At 42.9% G+C, this 27,388-nt stretch overlaps 1 protein-coding gene across 1 annotated transcript in view; it reads right to left on the bottom strand.

Moving 5' to 3' along the window:
* TNFRSF21 (TNF receptor superfamily member 21) overlaps positions 1–27,388 on the bottom strand; it is a 63,727-nt gene that overhangs the window by 18,767 nt on the left and 17,572 nt on the right. The window contains exons 2-4 of the mRNA XM_068557627.1: positions 26,400–27,051; positions 24,355–24,849; positions 6,392–6,657 (exon numbers count right to left, since the gene is read on the bottom strand). Coding sequence (XP_068413728.1) covers positions 6,392–6,657; positions 24,355–24,849; positions 26,400–27,051 — 1,413 coding nt within the window. The remainder of the gene's footprint in view (positions 1–6,391; positions 6,658–24,354; positions 24,850–26,399; positions 27,052–27,388) is intronic.

Consider the following 27,388-nt stretch of genomic DNA (forward strand, 5'->3'; position numbering starts at 1 on the left):
AGGACCTTGTTGTTTATCATTTTTAAATGTACCTAAAATTCCTTTTTCCTCCCTTTCTCAAAATGAAACTATAAAGGGATGCTGGAAAATTCAAATCACCACGACTTCCAAACCTAGCCAGTAAGCATCACTTTCATTACCTCATTTTTTTTACATCCCACAGTTCAACAAGCCATTATCTGATTTAATTCTGAAAAGCACTTGAATTCCCATTTTAAATAGAAAACTCTGAGTCACAGAAATCATTTGCCCAAGGTTTCCTAGAGAGAAAAAAACAAGTTCAAGGTGAGGGGAAAAAAAAAAAAGAAAATGATAGCACTGGGTAAGCCTATTTGAATATACAAAGTCCCGAAAAAAAAAAAAAATGAAAGGAAACCTAGAAATCCAGTTGCTCAATTTCATGTCCTTTTTCTGACAGCCCTTGAAGGCATACTTGTCTACACACACACCATCACCTTTGTTTCTTCACTAGAGAAAACATCCCTGCCAGCCTAGGAACGCTCACTCAGGCAGTAAGGAATAAATATCTACAACTACTGGAATTTCCAGTTCTTGGGCACTGAATGCAGATGGCAAACCTCATGCCCAACCATCTACCCGTCAAGCAGTCTTGGACTTGGCTGTCCCTTCCCACCCGACACTGAGTAACCCTTGGCGTTCAGGATTTAAAGGATCCATCATGTGAGGTGGAGCTAGTCAGGAACATTCTTCCACCTCTCTTGCCTCTAGAGCCTGGGAATAATTGCAGTGATTCATGGTAAACATTCACCAAGAGCTTTCTGTGGGTCACACTCACCTAATTTCACAGCAACTCAAAGGACAGGCACTAAGGGTGCTCCCATTTTCTCAGGATAAAACTCAGGCAGAGAGGTCAAGTAATTGACCGTTGAGTTCCCAGTGTGATATGCTGCCTGGACAGGAATTTAACCTGGCACACATCTCCACACTGACGTCCTGATTTGCAGCCTTAATGTTGATAAACTGTACATCCACCAATTCCCTCCTCTCTCCCTCCTGGGTTTACTCCCTTAGATTAAACATTGATGTGAATACGTTTCTTCCCTTCAATGGTAAGCTTCCCTGACAGCAATGACTCTGTCTTCCTTGTCTTTGCATTGCCCAAAGTCCCTGGTGTAATATTGCACACGTAATTCGTTATGTAATATAGATTTAAAAATAAAATCACATCCCCTCCTTTGCTATTTATTTAGCAGGGGAAACTTAAACCCACGCAAGAAAGTACTGAAAGAAAAATAACTATCGAGCTGAAGTTCTATTTTCCAGCTCACCTTCAAAAACAAAGGGCAAATAGTGCAATTTATTTTAGTCAGTGGGCATTTTCCAGATGAAGAAAAACAAGAGTTTATTGCCGGAAACCTACACTAAGTATTCTTTAGGCCAAAGAAAAATGATCTCAGGCAGAGATGGGGAATGAAGAACAACAGAAAATATCAGTAAGCAGGTAAATCTATGTGGGTCGTGACTGTGTAAAACCGTAATAATTATGCCTTTGGGAGGTTTAAGAAATGTGTAGTGTTAAAACGTATGACAACAAAAACACAATACAAGAGAAGGATAAACAGGATTAAAGTCTTTTAAGGCTGCTGTGTGGTCTGAAAAGTAGTAGAAAGTACACATTTATAAAATGGCTCATAATTTAAGTAGGCGTGTTGTCACCTCTGGGGTATCCATTAAAAGTAAAGAAAAAATGTGTAACTAAGAAGTTAAGAGGAAAAGGAGAATAATAAAAAAATGCTTTATGAACAAGAAAGGAAAGGGGGGAAGAGAACAGATAGGACAAATACAAAACAAATAATAAGATGGCCAAATACACGGGTAATTACGTTAAAAATGTAACCACACTGAAATTCTCTAGTTAAATGACAAAAACTGTCAGAATAGATTTTTTAAAACCTTAAATATATGCTCCTTACAAAAGACTTTCTTGAAATAAAGCCACAGAAAAGAATCAAAGTAAAAGGACGGAAAAAAAGAGATAACATGAAATTTGGAAGGCTGTGTTAGGTTTTTGTTTTGTTTTGTTTTTTAAAGAGTTTCAGCAAAGTCCCAGTAACTTCCAAACTATTGTCCCACTGCTTTACTGCTTCTCCCAAAAGCTCATGACCAGGAAGGAAAGAATTCAGATGATTCTGGAAGGCTGGGTTCAGTTTTGATGTTGAACTTGAAAGAAGAGCGAACTGAAAAACCCAGCTCATACCTCAGAGAAGGAAGGAGTCAGGCAAGTGAATGAATACATAAACTGTGATAAATCCAGACAACTGAATATTATTTGGTGCTTAAAACAAATGAGCATTCAAGTCATAAACAGACACAGAGGAAGCTTAAATGCATATGACTGAGTGAAAAAAGCCAACCTGAAAAGGCTACACACTCTATGATTCCGACTATATGACATTCTGAAAAAGGCGAAACTGTAAGAGACAAGGAAAAGGTTAGTGGTTGATGTGGGAGAGAGGTGGGTACTGGAGAAGAGAGAAATAGGCAAAGCATAGAGGATTTTTTGAGCAGTGAAAGTACTCTGTATGATAGTATAGTGATGGACATATGTCATTATACATTTGTCCAAATCCATAGCACATATACGACACCAAGAGTGAACCCTAAGGTAAACTATGGACTTTGGGTAATTATGATGTGTCAATGCAGGTTCACTCTTGGTAAAACTGTACTATTCTGGTGAGTGAGATTGATAACGGGTGAGCCTGTGCATGTGTGAGGGGAGGGAGTATACAGGAAACTCTGTAACCTCCCTCTCAACTCTGTTTTAAACCTAAACCTGCTCTAAAAACTTGTTTAAAAAAAAAATGCAAAGAACAGTACACCAAAAAGTAAATTTTACTGTACAATTTGTTATGCATAAATTTTTTTTTAAAGTAAGACTCTGGATGTGTTTAACTCAAAAATGGCTAATAGGCCACCATGGTTAATAATGGACCAGCTGTTCCTGACAGAGGTAACTAAAAGGAACACCAGGGCTAATCCTTTGAGTGGAACATAACATAGGTGTTCTCAGGCTCATGAATAGGAAAAAACATTAACCATTTTAAACACACACACGGAGTCATTTTTGCATATTAAGAGCCCATTAACTCCTGGGGCAAAGTCTCAAATTGTCAGCAGTACCACCGTACACACAGAATACAGATCCACTAGAAAATGGAAACTAGGTCTCAATTATGTCCCCTGCGTTTTGATTCTCTTGTTTGACTCCACAAATCTCAGAGATAAACTATGAACAAACTGTGCAATCAATAATAGCTGGCAGCCAGAAATCCATGCTCATTGGCTGTTAAAATTAGAGTAAGAGCTGGGTCCACAACACTGCCAGACAATGATGGACATGATTAAAACATGGAACAAGAAGCCTAATACTACTGCCTTCTCAGCCTCCATCCTAACATGCAGGCTACACCAGAACCAAGGAGAAAGCTACAAGATGTCTTGATGTCACTGTTTCTTACAAAATAAACAACAAAAAATAGATACTAGAATCTTTTGTATATGGAGGCGATAAGAGGAAGGAAAAAACTAAAAGGAACAAGAGCTCGGCACTCGGGGACTAAGGGTTTTGGTTTCTTATTCATTGACCCAGTGAATTTTGCTATAATCACTCTCCCTGACATGTAGTCTCCTCCATGGAGTCTGCACCTTTGGTCCACTTTTCCCAGCACCTAGGACAGTGCCTGGAATAAAGTAGGTGCTCCATAAACATTGATGAAACTCAATGGAACTATAAGAGAAACATACCAACGTCATTTGGTATAGACAATACTCTACCACCATCATTACCATCATTAAGAAGTACCTTAAAGACTAGGCCCAAGGGGCTTCCCTGGTGGCGCAGTGGTTGAGAATCTGCCTGCCAATGCAGGGGACACGGGTTCGAGCCCTGGTCCGGGAAGATCCCACATGCCGCGGAGCAACTAGGCCCGTGAGCCACAACTACTGAGCCTGCGCGTCTGGAGCCTGTGCTCCGCAACAAGAGGGGCCACGATAGTGAGAGGCCCATGCACTGTGATGAAGAGTGGCCCCCGCTCGCCGCAACTAGAGAAAGCCCTCGCACAGAAACGAAGACCCAACACAGCCAAAAATAAATAAATAAATAAATAAATAATAAAATTAAAAAAAAAAAAAAAAGACTAGGCCCAAATTCTAAGTGATTGCTCAGTGTACACAGAGAGAGGAGACAGATCTGCAGAACCCGAAAGTAAAGTAAGTTTTAGGCAAATATGACCCAACATAGCAAACCTCAGCCAGTCCTCCCAAGGAAGAATGGATGGCACATAAACCACTGTCTGCTCTTCCTCAATTAAAATGAGGATGGTTCCGTCTTGCAATTCAGCACGGTAAAACAAAGCCCTACCTATCTTTCCTCGTGGGCCCTTTCAGCTGTCATTTAAAAAAATGTTTTAAACCACAGAAGTAATGTTTTCATTACAGAAAATAATTTTTAAAAATCACTTCTAATTCAACCACCTAGATTTAATAAGATAACATTAACATTTATGCATTTTCCTATGTTTATATTTGTTTTTTCTAATGAGAAACCTTCTTTTGAACCCTTAACAATACATCATGATCATCCTTCCACCTTATTAAATATTCCATTGAAGCGACATCATTACATTTTCTCTTTTTTGAGAAACATCGCATCAATTACATTTTCTCTTTTTTGGAGGCATTATCAAGGCGATCCAGTGGCTTACTCTCAAGCATCTAAATCCTTCTTCAAATCTACTGCTCGCCCTAGCAGTTCTTTCCTTAAAGGCAGCACTCCAAGTAAGCACAATAATGTTTTGCCTCTTGAGTCCCTTTGTTTGAACTGCAGCCATTTTACTCAACTGGGGGCCAAACATCTCCCTCTCCTTTCCCCAAATCCAGCTACTCAAAGCCTTGTTTTAGTTGTGAACCATACTTAACTGAGATCGTTTCGCAGAAAGTCACAAGACACTGGTGTGTGCCTTTGAATATTTACCCCCGAGTCTATTAGTAAATCTTTTTTCTGAAATTCCACATTTCAAAAAAGTTAAAAATACACCAGGGGCTTTAAAGACGACCTTCAGAGTCAATTAGCACCGATGAACTTTTATCTAGTCACTTAGATAAAAGATCCACCTGATGAATGTTTATTTCAATAATGAAGAAACATTACACTGTTAGTATAGAAAGATAAAGGCACTTGGACTTCTTAAATATATAAAACTGAGTCCCTTGATATACAAATGTGGTACAGAATGATAGCAGATTAGAGTGGACAGGGGGAAAATCTCTCCCTTGCACTTTTAGGTAATGAGTTTGGACCACTGGAAAAGAATACAGGCAGAACTGCCTTTTAAATTTTAAGTGGGTTTTATCAAGTCTCAGGGACAGCGTTTTTCCTTTGGGAACACGTTACAAAACTTCAATTGAAGTCTAAGAAATATGATTCAATAGCCAAATTTGTATTTAATTCATGGCCTTTCAGGGAAGCACCTTATGATTAAGGAAAGGCTAAGTAAAATGAGTTACATCATGACCATAACTACGATTTGCAGAACACCTTCAATGTGTCAGGCATTTTATATACTTTATTTCCAGTTTTTATTAACCTTATAAACTTGGCTTACAAGGGATGGAACAGAGGCAGAGAAAGTTGAAGTAACGTACCCTTGGTCACCCAGCTAGTAAGTGTCAGAGCCAGGATTCCTATCCAGTGCTGTCTGACTCCAAAGCCAGGGCTCATGGACCAACGATTATAAATAAATCACACTCTGGGGTCCCCTCAGTTTCACCTGAGGCACTGATTGGACAAGCCCAAGGAGAAATATCAATCCTGTTACTAAATACTGCCAGCACCACCTGCATCCTTGGGGGTACTCAGGGGTAAGACAGAGCCTTCTTAAACCACATCACAGAAAATATCGTCTGGAAGGGGAAAAAAGCCTTCCTTCTCGCTTTTGTTCAAAGTGTGTTATGCAAAATGAAACTGTAAATTGGGTAACAAGGAACAGATCTAGCCATACAGTCTGATGCCAGAATCCACTCCAAAGGCAAAGATTCTCAACTTTGCACATCAGAATCACTTGGAGAGCTTTTAAAAATACTGATTCCTAAAAATACTGGTTCCTAGTCCTGTCCCTAGAGATTCTACAGTGACTGGTCTACAGTGGGGTCCAAATACCAAAATTTTTTAAAAGTTCTCTAGATGATTAATGGAAAACCATTGAGAAGTACTGCCCTAGAAGAGGGGTGTATGTGTGTGAGTGAGACAGAGAGAGAGAACCTAGACACCTACTATCAGTTCTTTCTCCTTATTACATATACCTGGTAAAATCTGGAGCACAGGGACCTAAAGGTTAGTGGGAAAGACACACAATCCGGGTTGCATTACCTGGGCTGTATCTTCCATCAGGCCACGGATCTTCTCCACGACATCGTTGCGCCGGTGCTGGCGCAGGGCGCTAATTAACTGGGCCAGGCTGGCCTCGGGGCCCCGGATGGTCCAGTGCTGCAGCGCTGCGTAGGCCCGCTCGTGGTCCGCTGTGTACCCGTTGGAGAAAGCGGCCACCTCCCTCTCGCTGGCATTGCACAGAAGCTGATAGATATCCTTCCACTGGCTTCCCACTTGGGCTGCTACAAGCTTCAGGATGTCAATACCTATACCAGACACAAAATAAAATAAAACACAAATACAGATATGTGAGGTCTTTACAGAAGGCCAATCTGTTTTAATGAACTTAAAGAAGCATGCTTTCCCATGGCTCTCGACCGTCAAAAGGATGCAGTGCCTCCTACTGCACACGCAGGCCATCCTGGAGACTAGTTAGGTGCCCTCCTGCAAATGTCACTTCCAGAACATGGAACCAGAAGAAGCAACCTGGAAGAAAAATAAATCGCCCCTAAACAATATTTTGAAAGTCAAACCCAAACAAAGTACTCAGAGTGAATCCTTTATCGCTGCTAAAAACTGGAACCAAATACATTAGAGACTCTCAGATGAAAAAAGTGGTGACTTTATAAAATCTAGAAAAGGTAAGCCACAGGTTCAAACTGCAGTGGAGTTTATCCAGCAGTGTCTGGGTAATGGGTGGTGAGAGTCTGGCTATGGTGTCCAGTATATCAACTGATGAAATTCCCAACTGATCCAGCCCAATGGGGGCATTCCTTCAGAACTTCTAACTTCCCATGCTCTAAAATTCTATGCTCAAAAGGCAACTTTCTGATCTATTAGTCAGTCTCCTAAAGTTGACTTGCACAGTAATAATGAAGACAACAGCAAAATGACAATATACTAACAATAGCTAGTATTATGTGAAGGCATTCGCTCATTAACATTCCAATTGCCCAGGTAAGAAAAAAAAAAAAAACAACAGAAAAGTCAAGCAACTTGCCCAATATCACAAAGGTAGGTGGGTTGGGTTTTGAACCCAACTCACTGGATAATATTATAAATGGAGTCATTCTGGCTCATCAGTTACTTATAAACTCAATCAGCATGGGTCTGCAATCCCCAGATCTGATGAACAGAGGGTGAAAATGCCAAAATCAAATCTTGGGATTTGACAACTCAGGATAAGCACCTGGCACCGACCCTCTGTGAGGTGGGTTTTTCCCTGAGTGGCACACTTTGGTGTCTTCCTCTTTAAGGCACCTTCTCTCTGCAATTACACATTGGCTTTTCCCAAATTTATCCATGGAGTGTATATATAACCCCACAGTAAGGGCTCTGGTAGGTATCACAACAGGTGAATGAGTCTTCTGAATCAATACCATATCTTTGAATGAGGCCATACTCACAAACCCAGGTACCAGATACCAGAGTTATTATAGTTAGCTACAGCTAACAAAGAGGATACACAGTGGAATACTACTCAGCCATAAAAAAGAATGAAATAGGGACTTCCCTGGTGGTGCAGTGGATAAGACTCCGAGCTCCCAGTGGAGGGGGCCCGGGTTTGATCCCTGGTTAAGGAACTAGATCCCCCATGCATGCCGCAACTAAGAGTTCGCAAGCCACAACTAAGGAGCTGATGAGCTGTGACTAAGGAGCCCAAGAGCTGCAACTAAGGAGCCCGTCTGCCGCAACTAAGACCCGGTGCAGCCGAATAAAAAAAAAAAGAATGACATAGTGTTATTTGAGCAACATGGGTGGGCCTAGAGATGATCATACTAAGTGAAGTGAGACAGAGAAAGACAAATACCATGTGATACCACTTATATGTGGAATCTAAAATATGACACAAATGAACTTATTTACAAAACAGAAACAGACTCACAGATGTGGAAAACAAACTTATGGTTACCAAAGGGGAAAGGGAGTGAGGGAGGAATAAATTAGGAGTTTTGGATTAGCAGACACAAACTACTATATATAAAATAGATAAACAACAAGGTCCTACTGTATAGCACAGGGAACTATATTCAATACCTTATAATAAACTATAATGGAAAACAATCTGAAAAAGAATATATATGTGTATAACTGAATCACTTTGCTATACACCAGAAACTAACACAACACTGTAAATCAACTACACTTCAATTTAAAAGGAAAGTTGAAAAAAAGTCTTTAAAACATTTACTACTCAAAAAAAGGGTGGGGGGGCGGAATTCCTTGGCGGTCCAGTGGTTAGGACTCTGTGCTTCCACTGCAAGGGGTACGGGTTCGATCCCTGGTCAGGGAATTAAGATCCCACAGGCCACGGGGCGAAGCCAAAAAAAAAAAATGAAGTCAAGTTCCCAAGTGAAACTTGGGGAAGAAAGCAAAAGAAGAGAAGAGGAGCTTACGGTGATGGTTAATTGAATTTTTCAATTAACTAGAGGCTGGGAGGGAGGGAAAGAAAAAACGTTTTTTGCTCCAATCAGTTGTTGGGGAAAATATTTATAAAATGAGCTATCAACTTTTGCCTGAGAAAAGAGCAATAAGAATTCCTGAAGTTTCCTCGTAAGTGGAGGAATTTGTGGTTCCTCCATGGAAACCCTTCCTCTGCCACGCAATCCCATTGAAGCAGATGACTTGGAAGACTTGCGTGTACATCCTGAAACAACCCCCTGAAAATGGTTTCGGAAAGTAAGTTCCTGGTAGCAGGCTGCTTTCTTGTCAACTGTAAAAGTAGAATGCCACAGATTGAGACCCGACTGTACTTCCCACACTATTTTCCCTGGCAGTGTGAAATACACTTGAACCCTCTGCTTTTCAGTTTTCATAGCAATGTTTAGCCAGATACAGAGCTTCTGATTTCAAGCAAACAGACACCTCAAAAAAAAGACATGTCTTATTTAAAGCCCCGCAGGTAACTTTCAGGAGCAAGCCAGCTCTTTGCGGTTGGTGTGGTCGATTCTTCCAAACACCAAAAGGCTTCTTAGCCCCTGAATCTTAATTTAGGTCAAGTTAACGAAGGCCCACAGTGTCTTACATGGAAACATGACTGTGTTTTCTTGTATGTGGGCCCTTTGCTTAAATCTTCGTAGCGCCAGTGACAGTGTGGCTTTGGGCAGACCACTAACTGTCATGTTCATTTCCTCATTTGTACAATGGAGATACTCAGTATGGTCCCTGGGAATGAGCTGATTAACATTTTCTATAGAGTGGATTTATTTTTGGAAGTACCCCATCATTATAAATGTTCCATACACTGGGCACTACAACTTAAGACTAAATGCATTTCTGATGGAAACACACAGGCTTTATAGAGTAATTACAGAGTTTAAAAGGCTTACGCTTAACAATAGCTCCTTCTTCCAAAAGCCAGTATTTATACTTTTTTTCTGCCACAAAATTTTTTAAAAAAAAGGAAAACATGAAGAATGGGTGCAATGAGATTCTCCTTCAACTAAAATAGACTGGAAGCTAAATTTTAGGTCCACGAATCAGGTTTCACCTTATTCTTTTACTATGTAAACATGGAGTCAACTTATGTGAGCCAGCCTGGATCAACAAGGTTCCTCACCACGGGCCCCTCCCACTTCGGAGCTGATAAATACAAAGGTGTCAGAGACAACCACTGCCTTCGGAGATCCCAGCCTCTCAGCCTAGCACAGGATGACAAACCACAGCATCAGGAGGGAAGACCAGTCTGAACTAGCCCACGACTTTGGTGTACCCTGCCCCAACCCCACTATCGCCACCAAAGGGAAAAGAAAAACCTGCGGAATATTTCAAGAGTATTTGTGGGGCAGCCACTGTGTGTTAACTTTGTTTTGCTGGACTGAAAGCCCTTGGGAGATTTTCAGACAAAGAGTTTAGCACCAAGAAAATGAAGTCACACTGATGAAGCATAAAATTTGATGGGATCTGAAAGTGCTCTTCCTTTAGAAAACAAGTTTCAGGCAAAACTAAACAATACAACTAAAGGGAAAAGCAGTAGAATGATTAAACTAAATTGAGATAGCTACCACTGGGGAGGGAGGGGGGTATGTTAGCTGTCCACTACTGGACAGGGGCACAGAGGGGACCTCAAAGGTATTCCCAAGGTTCAATTTCCTAAGCTGGATGGTGGGGAAATGGGTCTTCTTTTTATTTTATTATTGTATTTGATATTTATGTTATTATTCCTTTTAAAGCTACATACATATATATAATACACATATAGACATATATTTACATATACTTTATACCTATACATACTATGATGTGGGATACATAATTTTTTAAATGTTTAATTTTATTGGTGAGGAATCTCATGTAGAAAGGTTAGTGACTAATTCAAGGTTGCTCAGCTAGTTAGTGGTACCTCTGTTGTGGTTAATAGGGAATATGGTATCGCAGAGGAACATTGCTATTCGCTGGAATTATGCTCCTAGGGCATAGTCCACATATGAATGCACTCGGCATAGACCATGGTGTGTGTTCTTCTTCCTGGTCTGTTATTACTGACCAAGCAGATGCTTGGAAAGTTTTTCTTTAGGACTAGCAAGTGTAGTTCTTTCCGTTAAAACTATGGTACCCTTCTTTTTAAAAAAATAAGTTCCAGCAAGCTTCTTCTGTACAGGGCAAGAATAAATATTTTAGGCTTTGAGAACCATACAGTCTCTGTTGCAAGTTCTCAACTCTGTTGTTAGGTGACAGCAGCCATAAGCAGTACAAATGAACCCATGTGCTGTAGTTCTCCAACCCCTGAAACTGTAGCAATTTAAAGAGACCATAGCTAGACTGTCAAATGGCAAAACGATTTAGAAAAGCATTCTGTTAAAAGAAACACAGACATACACAAAGCCCCCAAAATGAAAGTTCCTACCCCAATGATTAATCTCAATGTGAAATGATAGTAAAATAGAGACCAAATCTCTGCGTGGCTGGGTGCCCTGGTCATCTGTCCATCAGCGTTCCGATAATTTTCATCTAGAATGGAGATAGTCACCATGTGCTGAATTAATCTAACTTGTTTAGCATGATGCCAAATCTCTTTTTTCTTAGGTTGAAAAGCAATACAACCGTCAACCCACGGCAACGAGCTTAACTTCGCTTTTCTTGTGATGGCAGGTCCTGGAGCTCTGGAGAATGGCTGAAGTTTCCAAAGAAGTCATGAAGCCGCCAAGCCCTATAAACCAGGGGCTGTACTTGCCAGGGACTGTGCCTGAGAAGGTGGTCCTGGCACCAGGGAAACGGCTTGTGACTTTTAAGGTGCAGGTAGTAGAAAGATCATAAACTTGCTAATCCCAAGATACAGTTTCAAACTCCACGACTTGTTAGTTGTGTGACCTTGGGCAAATGACCTCTAAGATTTCAGTGTCTTCATCAGTAAAATGAAAATACCACCTCTTATCTCATAGGCTGGGTAAGGAGATGTATGGGGTCAAGTATTAAAGCCGTAAAGCACCTTGGTTCTCCTTCCTCTGTCCCCTCCAGTTCTGGACAAGGGTCACTGGGGCAACGAAGCTGACAGGCGGGAGGAGTTCTGCATAGACATGGGTTTTAGCACCAGGACCACAGGCACTGAACAACGAAGCCGGGCACCAGCATCCTCGCCTCCTGGGTTTTTTCAGAACCTCATCAGTATATGTCCGAAGGGGCACCACTGCACAAGAGGGGCACCACCCACAGAAAGGCACACGTGAGAGGTCAACACTGCCCCCCCTGCCACACACAGGGCATCACAACAGGACTCGGGGGGTTCTTCCGAGTGAGTGGACTCTGCCCAGCTCTGCTGTGAGGGAGCTCAAGGAAGAGGCACGAGGTGAGCAGCTGGGTTATCGTGGAAGACATGGCATTCTCCCATGCGTTATAAAACCCTGAATCAGATATAATCTGGGTGACAACCCTCATCGGAGGCTCAATGTCAACGTCAGTATGCAAAAAAAGTTCCTCCTCTTTTAATACGAACCTGAATTGACCTTTATAAGAGAAGGTATTAACGCTCCTTCCTTTTGGAGATAAATATCTGAAATGACTGCCATCATTAAGAAGCCATTGTAAAGCCTTCCCTGGAAGAGGCATGAAGGACAGTGACGACAGAACTGGAGGAAACAAAGGCCGTCTGGACCCCATGACACAGCCCTCTGGATTTCATGCTGTACAACCATATTTCGTACAGAATGGGTACATCGAAGAGGCGAATGTGTTTATAAGCTTTTTGCTGGTACCACATTCTCATCATTTAAAAGATTCAGGTATTCCCACTGCATCTCCCATCCTTGTTAAATGTCATGGCAGTTCTCATTATTCTGCTAGGAAAAGAAATGGCGGGGGTGGGGGGGGTGAGAACAAATAATGAGAAAACTCCCATGGAGGCAATTAGTACACAAACTCCTCCCGCGACAGATGACTCCACAGTTATCCCTGTGCTGGTTTACACACACACACACACACACACACACACACAGAGTCTCCTGAGACACACATGTCAAAAACAGGCCATATGAGCTCAAAACGACTTCCCTGCTACCAACAGCCTGACCCCAAACATGCCCTTCATCGGCAAGTGCTGTGACCCCAGGCTTGCCAACTGCGGACCCAAGGGCAAAGATGGACAAGACACATAAAACATTTGTACAGAACAACAACTTGTAAGTCAAGTTCACAAATGTGAATAAAAGTCTGGCTTTAGCATGCCATGATGGTCTTCCCTGTACAATGGTCATGTCCTCAGAGATGCCTTTTCTGGCCACCTTCTGCCCGAGCCCCCATGTCTGCTTCGAACACCATTATCCCCAGCTACTCCTGGAGCCTAGCACATAACAAAAGTACAATGAATATCTCTGACTGAATGAGTGAATGAATGAATGAATGAGAGCCTTTTTACATCCCTCCCCTCTTGCCTGAAACTCCTCCCCACCATCTGTTATCCCATTAGCCCTGTAACTTAAGTCCCTGAGAATGAGAGGGACCAAATGCTATCACATCCTTGCTGTGTAGCCCTGCCAGATCTACAGTCTCTATGATGACAAGAAGGAAGGCCCACGAGTGGCTGCCAATGGGGGAAACGCGGGCTTCCTGGCACAGGAACCCAGCTGTTGTGCAATAACCTCTCCCTCTGCTGGCGCCCTCTTCCCATTGAGGGTGGTCCACTGAATCCATGTCAGGGCCCGGAGCTCACGAGGCAAAGAGGTCCCACCATGGCGGAAACCTCCTCCAGAGATAAGCTATCCAGGCCACGGTCTGTCTGGCCTGATAACATAGTAAATGCTCCTAAAAGCAACAACCCCACATGTGCATGGTTTTTTTTTGCAGTAACCAGCATGTCATAGGATGGTTAAAACATGCTATATCAGGACTTCCCTGGCGGTCCAGCGTTTAAGACTCTGCAATTCCACTGTAGGGGGCACGGGTTCGATCCCTGGTCAAGGAACTAAGATCCCGCGTGACCAAAAACAAAAACAAAAGACAAAAAACACACTATATCGAAAGTGATCACTCCCAAAGCATCACACAGGAAACTGCTTCATCCACGCCAGGAACTTGGTTTGCCCCAGGTTAAAAATACTCCTTCCCTATGGGGGTAAAAAGTTGGAGGAACTGTTTAGATTTCATTTGAAACCCCAAAAGTGATTGCCAAAGCTGAATTCATCAGTATCTTGTTGAAGGTTCAATGCACAATCATTACAAGCTCAGATGAATCGCGGGAGCCGCTAAAAACCACCGTGCAAAGGTCTCGCGGTTAATGGAAGAACTGTTTACCAAGGGCAAACTCTATCAAAGCAGTAGGAATGGAAGATATACATTTCCATTTCCAGATGGAAGATATACATTTCACTGAGGCTGTGAGGACAAAACTAATAACCTTTTCTTTCATTCCAGGAGGAAAACAAAACAACACAAAACAAAAAATGCCCTCTTCCTCCCTGTCTTAGCCTCTGTATGAAGCCGTTCGTTTATTCATGTAATGAAAATGTACTGAGTCCTTACTGAGCACCAGACACGATTCTGGGCACTGGGGACGTGGCAGCGAATGAGGCAAAACAAAATCCTTTTTCCTGGTGAAGTCTGCATTCTGTTGGGGAATGCGGGAAGTAATAAAATATTCCATACGTTGCACAGCCAGGAGTACGAAGGAGTAAAAGACGGCAGGGGAAGGGGACCGAGGGGGCAGGGCTGCAATTTTAGATATGGGGCCTTCTCCCTGATATCTCAAAGAAGGCTCCACTGAGCTAACGTTGGAATCAAGCCTTAATGGAGGTGAGGGAGCAAGTCCTGCGGAGGGAGCAGCGGGTACAAAGGGAGGGAGGGTGCTGGCATGTACGAGGAGGGCAGGAAGGCCAGTGTGGCTGCAACAGTGAGCGATGGGGAGGGTGGCGGGCGTCAGAGGCCGGATGCGGATGGCCAGGAGGGGAGTACAGGTTGCACTGGGCCTTCAGGCTGTCGCTCCGCGTGCAGTGAAAAGTCACTGGGGATTTTGACTTTTCGAGGACAGGACCGCGGCGATGTGACTTACATTGGACAGGATCACTCTGGCCGTTGTGAAAAGAATAAACTCAAAGGGGCACAGGCAGAAGTGGAGCAACCAGTCCAGAGGCCATGGCAATGATCCAGGAGGGGGGTGACAGTGCCTTGGGCCAGGGTGGTGGCTGTGGAAATGAGGGCAAATGGTCGCCTTGTGCATCTGTTTTGAAGGTACTGCTGATTGGATTGGCTAATGGCTCGAATATGGGGTGAGAAAGCAGGAAAGGAGTTAAGGACGCTGCTAAGGTTTTGCTCGGAGCAGCGGGAAGGCCAGAGGAGCCATTTTCTGCGCTGGGTAACTGATGCGGGATTCAGGTTTTCACATCTTAAGTGGGAGGTGCCTGTTGGACATCTGGGTCCATCAGGCAGGTGGGAGGCTATCTGTATGTTGAGTTCAGGTACAAGATCCAGGCTGGGTCGATGCACTTGGGAATTAGCAGCAGATAGATGGCATTTAAAGCCATGGGTCACCCAGGGAAGGGGTGTGTGCGGGTAGAAAAGAGGGGTGAGTCCTGAGCCCTGGGGCTCTCCATTATTCAGAGGTGGGGTCCAAGAGGAGGAACTAGCCAAGGAGCTGGAGAAGGAACGGCCGGAGAGGTGGGAGGAGAGCAAGAGAGGGTGGAGTCCAGGAAGCCAAAGGAAGGAAGTGTTTCAGGAAGAAGGGAACCAGGGGACCCAATAGGCCATAGAGGAAAACTCAGAATTGAACAATGCAGTTAGAATCGTGCTGTCAGACTACGTGAAAAAGAGGCAAGACTGGGGCTAAAACATTGCTACCATATTTTAGAGGTGCTAAAACATCTAAATGCACTTTTTAAAAACTGAAGTATAGTTGATTTACAGTGTTCCAGGTATACAGCAAAGTGATTCAGATATAGACAGATGGATAGATAGATAGATAGGTATTCTTTTTCAGATTCTTTTCCCTTATAGGTTATTACAAGATATTGAATATAGTTCCCTGTGCTATACAGTAGTAGGTCCTTGTTGGTTATCTATTTTATATACAGTAGTGTGTACCTGTTAATCCCAAATTCCCAGGTCGCCCCTCCCCAACTTCCTCCCCCTTTGGTAACCACAAGTTTGTTCTCCAAATCTGTGAGTCTAATTCTATTTTGGAGATAAGTTCATTTGTATCAGTGTTTTAGATTCCACGTGCAAGTGATATATATGTTTTTAACCAATGCCTTTCCGTAGCTTGGTGGCAGTGTGCTTTTTTCCTTAGTGGTATATAAAATAATGGTGCGTCTCACAATCAGTGGTGTCTTAGATTTGATGAAATATAGTAAGAACTATTATTTTTTTAATTTATAAACCTGAACCCACCTAATTTTTACAATCTGACATACCATCAACAACCTAGTACGTCAAATTCTGTTCATACGCTGCAAGGGTAACGACCAATTACTCGTGAAGAACAATCAACAGAATTAGAGAAATTCCTCCTTCTCTGCAAAATCTGTTTACATAATACCTGACCAGGTTGATTCAAGGACACTCATTTGTAAGGATTTTCTTTTCTACTTGTATTTTAGCCCTACGTGGGGAAGATGCTTATGTGTTTTTCAGTGTCCCAAACAGCTTAAATTCAAAAGCTGTTCAATAAATTAGAGAATAAAATATACATTTAAAACATAAATACCTGTCCTCTAAAGCCTAGAGGAAGAAGCCATTGGTGGGTGGGCCTGGGGAGGACAACAGCCTTCCAAGGGCAAAGGCCACACCTTCCTTGACTCTGTGCATGAGATAATGCGTTTGAGGCTGTCGCAATAAGAGGCTTTTCTCCTGCAGTGGTTGTGTGTGCTTTATAATTCTCAAGCATCCTAGAGGTTCAACCGAAAGGTGCCATCCGGCTGGAAGTAGCATTACGGGAAGCAAAGGTGGCAAAGACCGGGGTTGGGGAGCGGGGGATGGAGAACAGCCTGCCTGTTCCTGCCTGCTCCCCGAAAATGACTACGGCCCTGGGGGCAGAGCAAGGGCACAGCAACCTCTTAAATGGAATAATCTGCTCCCTTCAGCCCGGCTTCCCGGTGTTTATACTTCAAGTCTACTTCCCGTAGGAAATTTGGGCTGACAGACAGGATGACTGTCTGGAATTTGGAGTCCAGGAGCCTTTTGGCAAAGGAAGGAGAGTTTCTTTGGTTGCAGCTGCTGCTGTCTGGGGCTGAGAAAACTACCCCCAAGTTCAACAGATGTGAGTTCCGATTAGCACGATTAGCACGACTCCATCACCTCTGACTTATCTGAAACAGTCTTTATGTTTTCAAACAGCCCTCAGAGCCTTCAGCCATTGGGTATCTGGCTTTAGAATTTTTCCATTTCAAGCAATCCAAGAAAACAGTGAAAAGGAGGAAATCGGGGTGACTTCTATGGAGGAAAACTCATTATTGGTGACAATTTTTCAGTTGTTTTATTTCAGAACAAGCTGGGTTTTGCTAAGGGAAATAAATTTTTCTTGATTGAGCACAATTTAAAAAAATCAACAATAGAAACTAGAAATTTCTAACATTGGAAAAATTAAAATCCAGATTCCAAGAACCAGAAAAATAAATCTAGATTCTAAGAATCAAGGGGCAGTGTCCAGAGTCAGATCAGTGCCTGAGTTTAAAGCCTAGCACTGCCCCTTTGTAGCTGTGTGGCCTCAGGCAAGCGATTCTCTGTACCTCAGTTTTCCCACCTGCAAAATGGTGATGATAGTTGTCTACCTCATATGGTCAAGAAAATTAAGTTAATATTTATAAAAATTGCTTAGAACAGGATATGGCATTCAGTAAGCATGATACAAGTCTTTGTTAAAGAAAAGTAGACAATGAAAACATAATGGTTGGGCTTCCCTGGTGGCGCAGTGGTTGAGAATCTGCCTGCTAATGCAGGGGACACGGGTTCGAGCCCTGGTCTGGGAAGATCCCACATGCCGTGGAGCAACTAGGCCCGTGAGCCACAATTACTGAGCCTGTGCGTCTGGAGCCTGTGCTCTGCAACAAGAGAGGCCGCGATAGTGAGAGGCCCGCGCACCGCGATGAAGAGTGGTCCCTGCTTGCCACAACTAGAGAAAGCCCTAGCACAGAAACGAAGACCCAACATAGCAATCAATCAATCAATCTTTAAAAAAAAAAAAAAACAAACTTAACGGTAGCAGAAACCTTTCTCATAAGGTTAGAAAATTATATTAGTAAGTCACAGTTTATTCCATCTTTTGCACCCCAAAATCACCTCAAGATCTTGCCTATGTGGGTGGTAGCAAACACTCCCTAATCTCACTTTAGAAAAATGTAAAGTGGAAAAGTACTTATTATTGAATTCCTAATGCACTTCATTCGTTCTTCATTTCTCAACACTGCTTATGGTGGTTTTAATAATTCAGGCGAAATGTTATGTCATTCCTGAAACCTGATTGAAGAGTATATTGATGTTGTTCAAATACATCCAAGGCACAGATTTCAGTTACTCAGCATCTGTCCCTAACCAACCCCTGCAACTTCGGGGAAATATTTGTAAGAGAAACACAATCACAATTCCACTCTTACAATTCAATTGCATCTTACTGCTTCCCCTCGGAAGAGGATGAAGTCTGCAGAGTTGCGAAACTGGGGGATGGTTTTGCTTCATAAGCCCCAATAAAAACCACTTCTCCCACACTGGGCTAATCCTAAAGAAGGAAGCATTTATTCACAGCCTATTGTTGGAATTTGTAAGGACCCAGAACTGAGAACGTGGTCGTTACTGAGTAAAACCTAAAGACAACAGAGATGGGAGGGGATGTGTTTCTGCTTGTTTGCTGGGTAAGGCAGGATGATGTCGGGTTTTGCTTTGCTTGAGCAGTGAGTTGTGGATGGGGGAAAGGATGGAAGAAATTAAAAAATATATTACCAGAAACTCAAGATCTAAAATAGAGCTCAGTGCCAGGACAATATCTGAACCTTTTAAGTAAGTGCACTAAGCCAATTCTATCCTGTTCCTTAAGCAGCACTGTTTTCCCTAAGAACAGTCTTTAGGTACAGATTGGGACGACAAAGTTATGCAAAAACATGGATGGACCTAGAGATGATCATACTAAGTGAAGCAAGTCACACAGAGAAAGACAAATACCGTATAATATCACTTATATGTGAAATCTAAAAAAAATGATACAAATGAACTAATGAACTTATTTACGAAACAGAAACAGACTCACAGACATAGGAAACAAAGTTATGGTTACCAAAGGGGAAAGGGTGAGGGAGGGATAAACTAGGATTTTGGCTTTAACAGATACAGACTACTACAGGACCTAATGTATAGCACAGGGAACTATATTCAATACCTTATAATAACCTATAATGGAAAAGAATCTAAGAAAGAATATAGATGATAGATAGATAGATAGATAGATAGATAGATAGATAGATAGATAGATATAACCGAATCACTTTGCTGTACCAGAAACTAGCACAACATTGTAAATCAACTATACTCCAATTTAAAATTTTTTTAAATTTAAAAATTAAAAAAAAAAGAAATAGCATCTTAGTATCTCGTTCTACAGAATGAGCCCTTTGCCTTTTTGCTGCTGCAGGTACAAAACGGTCTGCTTGAGAAAACATCCGCCAGCTGCCTTCACAATCCCTTTTGCAGTCCACTGAAAGGAGATGCTGTCTTTATATAACACGTGCTTTAAGAAACTACACAGGGAAGGATTACTGTCCCTGTCAAATGCTTCCGATCTCCCTGAGATCCAGGACTACGAATGTGCTCATCGGAACTAAGTGCAGTTTAAACAACGTAAATCCAATTCCTTTGCCTCTCACCCTTTTCTCCCCTCATGTTTCTTCATAGCCTGAAGTCTGAAAGAAAAAGGGAATGCGATTGACCGAGAGACACTGTCCGTTTTTTGCTCCCTTTCTCACTATCCAGAAGCTCCTCCACAAGTATTTCAGGGCAATTTCCACGCCTCACCTGCTTTCCAAACTTCCCCTCAAAATCCCAAGGGCAACTGGGAACCCAGCTTCCTACTTATCACAAATAGTTACAGGTCACAAATAGGAAGAGAGAGAAGTGGGGAAGGCAGAAGGGAGGAGAGGAACAAAGGAAGGAAAGTCAACAGCAAGGACCCATATTAGAAACGGCAACGAGAGAATGGCACTGGCTCCCGTTCTCAAGCCATCTGTCCTTAACTGGGACAGGACCACTGTTCTGTATGATCCATAATCCTAACGAAGTGAATGAGGTGACTGTTTTAAGATCATTTGAGACTTTCTCAGTGCAATGGATGGCCAGTGTGTACACGCTAAGTGTCACTCTCCTTACTTTGGTGCTTTTTGTTTCCAAACCGATCAGACAAGAAATATTGTTTTCTGTGTAACTTCCCAAATAGCATGAACCCACATTAATCTTTAAGTTGAACATTTTGGACCCCCACTTACCCCATTATGCTTGGGTTATGTTATCAAAAGAACTAAAGTTTTTAAAAATGACAAAAAGGGACTTCCCTGGTGGCAAAATGGTTAGGAGCCCTCCTGCCAATGCAGGGGACATGGGTTCGAGCCCTGGTCTGGGAAGATCTCACATGCCGCGGAGCAACTAAGCCTGTGTGCCACAACTACTGAGCCTGCGCTCTAGAGCCTGCAAGCCACAACTACAGAGCCCACGAGCCACAACCACTAAGCCCGTGGGCCACGACTACTGAAGCCCGCATGCCTACAGCCCGTGCTTCCAACAAGAGAAGCCACCACAATGAGAAGCCGAAGCCCGCGCACTGCAACAAGGAGTAGCCCCCGCTCGCCGCAACAAGAGAAAGCCTGCACGCAGCAACAAAGACCCAACGCAGCCAGAAAAAAAAAGACAAAAACATGGCACATTAAGCATTAACAATAGAGTTACATCTTGATGATACTTGGACCTGGTAATAAGCTCTTAAATAAATTCTGAATGGACATTCAATTCCTGCTGCTGAAAAGGACATATTACGGGAAACCACAGTACAGTCCCAATCTACCAACAGAAAACTGCTATGACTCCAGAAAGGAAGGAAACATACAAAATGCCACAGCCCCTCCTCAGTCTCCCATCCTCCTGGCCACATAAGGTCTCGTCCTGTGTTTCCAACACTAGGATTCCATGGAAGTAGGGTAGCAGTTTTGTGAAGTTCAACTTTAAAACCGTAAACCCATGGAAGGCAGAGAGGGGTGAGAGGAACCAAAAGAAGAGGCTCTTGTTGGTGAGAAAGATGGGAACCACTGGCCTGGCTTCACAGTGCTGGGGCTCTACATGGCATTCAGGAGCACGGCACCACCTGCTTAAGGTGGGTAAGGGTTAAAGTGAGGTCCTACACGACCTCTTACACAGAATACACAGGACTAGGCGATTTTATCCCCACCCTCATCCTCTTGAACAATTCAGTGTGAAATGGACAAGGACCAGAAAACGATCTTATTATACAGGATTATCTGCTGCCCAGAACTCACTGCAATCAGATCAGCAAGGTATTGTTTCCAGAGGCCTCCCCGAGCACCTGGAATGGTTTTTCTGAAACAGAACCTCTCTTTGTTATGGGATTTTACCTGGGTGTACCTTTGAGAATAGCAATTTGGAAACAGACCTTCCTTAAAAAAACACCTTAAACATAAACTTCCCAATGCAAAATCCCGGGGGAAAAACGTTAAACTACTGGAAGAGATAATAACATCTGAGTGAGACGACTGTGATTTAGTTGGAAAAGTGTATTGCTGAAATACTGCTTTCTCGGAAGGTAGGGTCAGGTTTTGTTTGATTTGGCACTTCCATTCTTTCTACAAAATAAGATTGTTTCAAGGACACAGACATAGTAGTTTACAAGGTTACAGTGGCCATAAGAATGCCTAAGATCATTGTATTAAATTGCTTTCTGCTGCTGGACCAGATTTACTTCTACAACTCCCTGTGTTCTCAAGAATTCTGAAAACTGCACTGCAAGAGAGTTTAGAACTATAGCTGACCATAATCTAATCTATAAATCCAGCTACTAAAGCAATGGAGTCGCTTCTTTAATCAAATGAGGGCTTCCCTGGTGGCGCAGTGGTTAAGAATCCGCCTGCCAATGCAGGGGACACGGGTTCGAGCCCTGGTCTGGGAAGATCCCACATGCCCCGAGGCAACTAAGCCCGTGTGCCACAGCTACTGAGCCTGTGGTCTAGAGCCCTCGAGCTACAACTACTGAGCCCGCGTGCTGCAAATACTGACGCCTGCGTGCCTAGAGCCCATGCTCCGCAACAGGAGAGGACACCACAGTGAGAAGCCCGCGCACCGCAACGAAGAGTAGCCTCTGCTCGCCACAACTAGAGAAAGCCCGCGCGCAGCAACGAAGACTCACGCAGCCAAAAATAAAATAAATAAATAAATAAACTTATTAAAAAATAAAATGAAATAAGAGGAGAATTCCAAATATTTACATAATTAAGCACGATGTGAACACTGTTTTCTGCTAGTTAGATATATTAGAACAAGTGTTCTGCCTGGCCACCTTAAAGGACAATTTAATGAAATATTGGATCCTAGGCAGGATCCTATACCAGAGGAAAAAGTATGCTGTCTATCAAGGGCCTTACTGGGTCAACTGACAACTATGGAATATGGACAGCAAATTAAAATATTGTATCCATGTTAAATTTACTGAAGTTGAAAACTGTGCTAGTTTTTTAAGAGAATATCCTTATTGTTAGGAAATACATACTGAAGAATCTAGGCATAAATGGTCATAAAATGGTTCAGAAAAATTATTTTATGTCTGTATATATGTGCGTATACATGCTATATATTGTGTACTATGTAACATTATATTATATAACATTATATATAACATAGATTATTCTACATGGCACATTTTATAATATAAAATTTATATTTTTATAGAAAGAGAGCAAATGATAATGCAAAAGGGCAAAATGTTAACAATAGGTCAATCTGGGCCCAGGTATATAGATATTCTTTGTACTATTTTTGTAACTTTTCCATACGTTTGAGATTATAAACAAATTAAAATTTTTTATTAAAAAGGAGGAAGAATTGGAGCCTCCCTTGCCCAGCTGGTTGCCTGCAAAGGGTTGTTTTATTCAAGTCTGTATAGGTTCATCCCAAGTCGGGGGTTCACCCCAGTCTGACTTTCACTTGGTTTGATCGTTCATATAACTTAGCAAAAAGAAGCAAAATGAGTTGTTTTTTTTAAACTTTCTCTACATTTCTGATTATAAAAGTAGCATGTACTTATTATAGAAAATTTGGGAAAAAGACAGAAAACTAATAAAGAAGGAAAAAAATCCACATAAATCTCACCAAATCCCACCAAACTGGAAGAAACATCATCGTCATTTTGGCATATTTCCTTCAGTCTTTATTCCCAAATTTTAAGAGAACTAGGATAATATTCTATAAAGTGTATAGTGTTGAGCTTTTTTTTTCCCCATTCTTTAGCCTAGTATAAACATTTTCCTATGTCATGGGTAAAAAAATAAAAAACTTCATAATAAAATCTTCAATGTCAACATAATATTCTACTATATAGATATGCCATAATTTACATAGCCATTTCCCTAAAACCAGCCCTTTGAGTATTTCCAGTTTTTATTTATTATAAATAATGCTGAATTAAAAGCTCAAAGAGTATAAACATTGTTAAGACTCAATACAAAAGATCCCAAATGGGATTATCAAAACTTTGAGCTGAAATATCATTTAATATTAAAGAAAGGGAAGTTACTGCCATAGTCTGAAAACTGTAGTTTTCAGATCACACTTAGCTGCTAGGACAAGTTCTTAAGCTATTTTTTGCCCTCAAAAGAGGAAGAACTGAAATAGTCCAGCCTGTATCCACACACACTGACAACTAGGTAAAAGATATAGGGCCCAGCCTCAGATGATAACCGATATACTAAGCTTTGAATGTCTAAAACCCAAAAGACCTTTCTATCTTCCTGATAGAAATGGGATCCTAAAAATATAAGGGGGAAAAAGTACATGTGAGAAAAGTGATAGGAACCTAAAAGCAAGGTTCAAATTCAAAAAGGCAAATTTAAGACAAGTTGTTTTTTTTCCCTCCCTCAATTTTCTGAGCAGTCTCCTGTGAATAAGCAAGGGCTCCAAAGTCAGGAGACATGGATTCAGTCCCATCTGTCCCAAACAAAAGACTCCCCTGGGTCAACGCAGCCAAACCTCTCTGAACTTGATTCCCTCACTTGTCAAATGACAAGGTCGAACAAAGTCCCTAAAGGTCACTCTCACGTCTCTGATGCCAAAACACTGTCCTCTAAATGTGCCATGGGAACAGGTGGCAGAGGAGTTATTCTCTCTGAACATATTATGTCGTATGCTGACCACCTCCTTTTTCGTAACACAAAGGAGAGATCAAACAGCACTTGGTATTCAAAGATTCCAGAAACTTTGCATTTCCCATTCCTTCCGCCCACAGGGACTAGGGAGGGAGAGGCGGGGGATCTGGAAGCGAGGGGAAAAGATGGGAGGCTCACCGTGGCCATTGCAGTAGTAGATCCACTTCTCCCGGTTCTGGGTGGGGGTCATGGATTTCTTGAGCCCCGCCTTTTCCACAATGGTGCTGGGATCCTGCCGGGGCCCCTTCTTCAGAGTCCTCGAGCTTTTCCGGATACTGCACACCACTATCACCACGAGCACCAGCAGCAGGAAAAGCACGATCATCCACGGCAGATGCTCATTGATGTCGAAATGCTTGTGCGGGTTCTGCCTGGGATGGCCCCTCTTGAGGCCTTTGATGGGCGTGCTGGACTTCTCGCCCCCAGTGGCCTCCATGGATGGCAGCAGCTTCAGGATGTGTCTGTGGTGGGGGCCTTGCTGGTGGTTGACTACCTGGAGGTTTGGGAGGGTCTTGTTCATGCCTTCCTCCCCCTTCGCTGAGCTTGTGTTCTCAGGGACTGTCCCTTCCTGGATGCCACTCGGCACCTTTGGTCTAACAGAGGCAGAAGAGTTGGATTCTGTTGAGTTCATGCCTAGAAAAAAAGAGTAAGGAGGGGGGAAGAGCTTTTCTATATGTGGGGCTCTATACATTCCCTCCTCTTCCTAGTCATCTCCAAACCAGGCCAGATAATCCAAGAAAAGATGACCTTTGGAGCTTAAGAATAAATGGCATTGTACATTTTCATAAAGATCCTGACAGCACCTTTATGTAGAAGGTAAAAACTCAGCTTAACAGCTAAACTCACTTCCTCATGTCAAAACCAAGGGCATCCTCAGGGATCCAGTGTCTGAGTTTCACAGCAGCTTCTCCTGTGCTGCACGTACTGGGTCAACCCTTAATTGTTTTGATTATTCAGAAAACTAGTTCCAATTGAATTCCTTTGTCCTTTAGTTTCTTTAGTGCTACTCTCCCACCAGTTGGCTATTTCATGATGCAGTGGTAAAATGGAGAATATGACTAAAATAAAGAAAAGAGCTCGAACTCCAATCTAAGTTTGACTAGTGAAAAGTTTGGTGAGACAGGTCAGTGAATAAAATAAGGCAGGACTTGCTTAGTATGTGCTAAGTGATAAGAGGAACAAGATTTGGGCAGGCAGCTTAGTGGACTGCTTTCGGAGAAGCTTCCACAAGCATTCTCTATTAAGGAGTGAAAGCCTGGGAATTTGAGTCCCAAGAGACGGGACCTGGCCTGAACCAAGCCCTGAGGAAACCTGGGCAGGTCACGGGATCTCTCTTGAGGCTGTTTCTTCATTTCAACTGGCGGTTGTGAGAAGCCCCTCCTTATGGAGTCATCAGGAAGGTCAAACGTAACCACACGTGAGAGTCTGCTGGAAGGCGCAGCTCACATTGGCTGTCATCTCATGAAAATTAAATTTAATCAAAAAGGATTTGAAAATAAAAACAATGTTATTCTTGCCTGAGGTTCAAAATGAATTCTGAGGAAAACTGGGATATACTTAATGGAGGACATAAAGTCCTTTGAAAAAAAGAAATTCTTTTCTAGATGTGAATGCTAGTTACCTTCAACGTGACACGGATGTACTTGTTTCCTCAAGCTTCTGCCTTACTTTCCTTTTCTGGCCCACCTCAGATCCAAAATTCATCCCTCCCTTCCAGATGTCATGGTATTTTTCTCCCCTTCTCCTTCTGACCTTCAGGCTCTGTCTCCCCTGAGGATTGACTGGGTGCTGGAAAACTTTTAATCTAGAAGGGACCTTAAAACAGCTAAATCACTCATTTATGGTGTCATATGATTGACAAGTTTACAACCAAGGCCTGGAGAAGTTCAGTCACTTCCATAAGGCCACACGCTGACCTTGTTTCTCTCAGTTTTTATTTTCTAGCTTGATGTCACCTAGTTCTCAGATACTTGCTCCCCCCGATAGATAACTTCTGAGTCTCAATGTTTCTAACAGGTCCAAAGAAGCTAGACTTTAAATAGCCACAAAACGCAAGCCCTTTCTTCAAGGGGTGACTTTGGAATAGACCAGATGGAGAAAACATCCTGGGTCCAAGCCCATTCTCGGTACCTCCACGGGGCACAAAGCCTTCCTCACATACATAACTCATGAGGTTAAGTTACCTTTGGGAACATAAGTGGAGGAAGGGACTTCGTGGGGTTCCACGTGCTCAGGGCGGGAAAGGCTGATTGTGCCAGGGGAAGGAGGGGTGGTGCTGGAGAGGGGTGGGAGCGTGCCACAGACGTTGTCTGCCTCCTTGGTCCCCAGCCTGATCACCACCAGGTTCTGACTCAGACAGTCTGTGTATGATCTGCATCTCATCACACTGGAAGGCACATCAGAGAAGGTCCCCCGAGCACACTGCTTACACCGTACGTCCTCCATCTCTGTCCCCTTCTTCCGCACCCCCCAACCCACAGGGCACGCCGTGTGGGGGGCGCAGGTACCATTTGACTGGAACATGCCAGGTGGGCAAGTGCATTCTCGGTCAGTCAAGGCAGCACAAGGTAATTTCTCAATCATCGGCCAGGGGCACGGCTGACTACACCCGTGGCATTTCTCAATACCATTCTCGTGTCTGGTAAAGGTCCCCATGGGGCAGCTGCTGCAGACACGCAGGCTTGTGTTGGTACAGTGCTCAGACACATAGGTTCCTGCCGGACACTTGTCACAGGTAAGCACCTGGCCGGTGACACGGTCGACATGGTGGTATTTGCCAATGAGACTTGGGGCCTTCTGTTCCGGCTGAGCCCTGGTGGTACTGAGGAATCCAAGCTGAAAGAAAGAAAAAGCAGGTGGGGGGACAAAAACCAAGAAGGTGTTACACGGGAAGAGGAGGAGAAAGGATGGAAGAGTCCCAACCCCACCATCATCATTCCCATGAAAGGTCTGAGCCGTTCTGTACCCTTTTAACACTGCGGCTGCAACATAACAGAGAGAGAAACAGACCCCAGTTCCGTATGGGGGCCTGACCTCCTGGCTCTGAAGCTTTGGTTTTGTTGCCTGACCTTTGCCTCAGCTTCCTTTTTTTTCCATCTGTAAAATGAAGCTGACAGTACCTCTCGAACTGATTGTAAAATCAATGGAGAATATGAATGTGAAAGCACATTGG

This window comes from Eschrichtius robustus, chromosome 12 (assembly GCF_028021215.1).
Source record: "Eschrichtius robustus isolate mEscRob2 chromosome 12, mEscRob2.pri, whole genome shotgun sequence".
Classification (NCBI taxonomy): Eukaryota; Metazoa; Chordata; class Mammalia; order Artiodactyla; family Eschrichtiidae; genus Eschrichtius; species Eschrichtius robustus.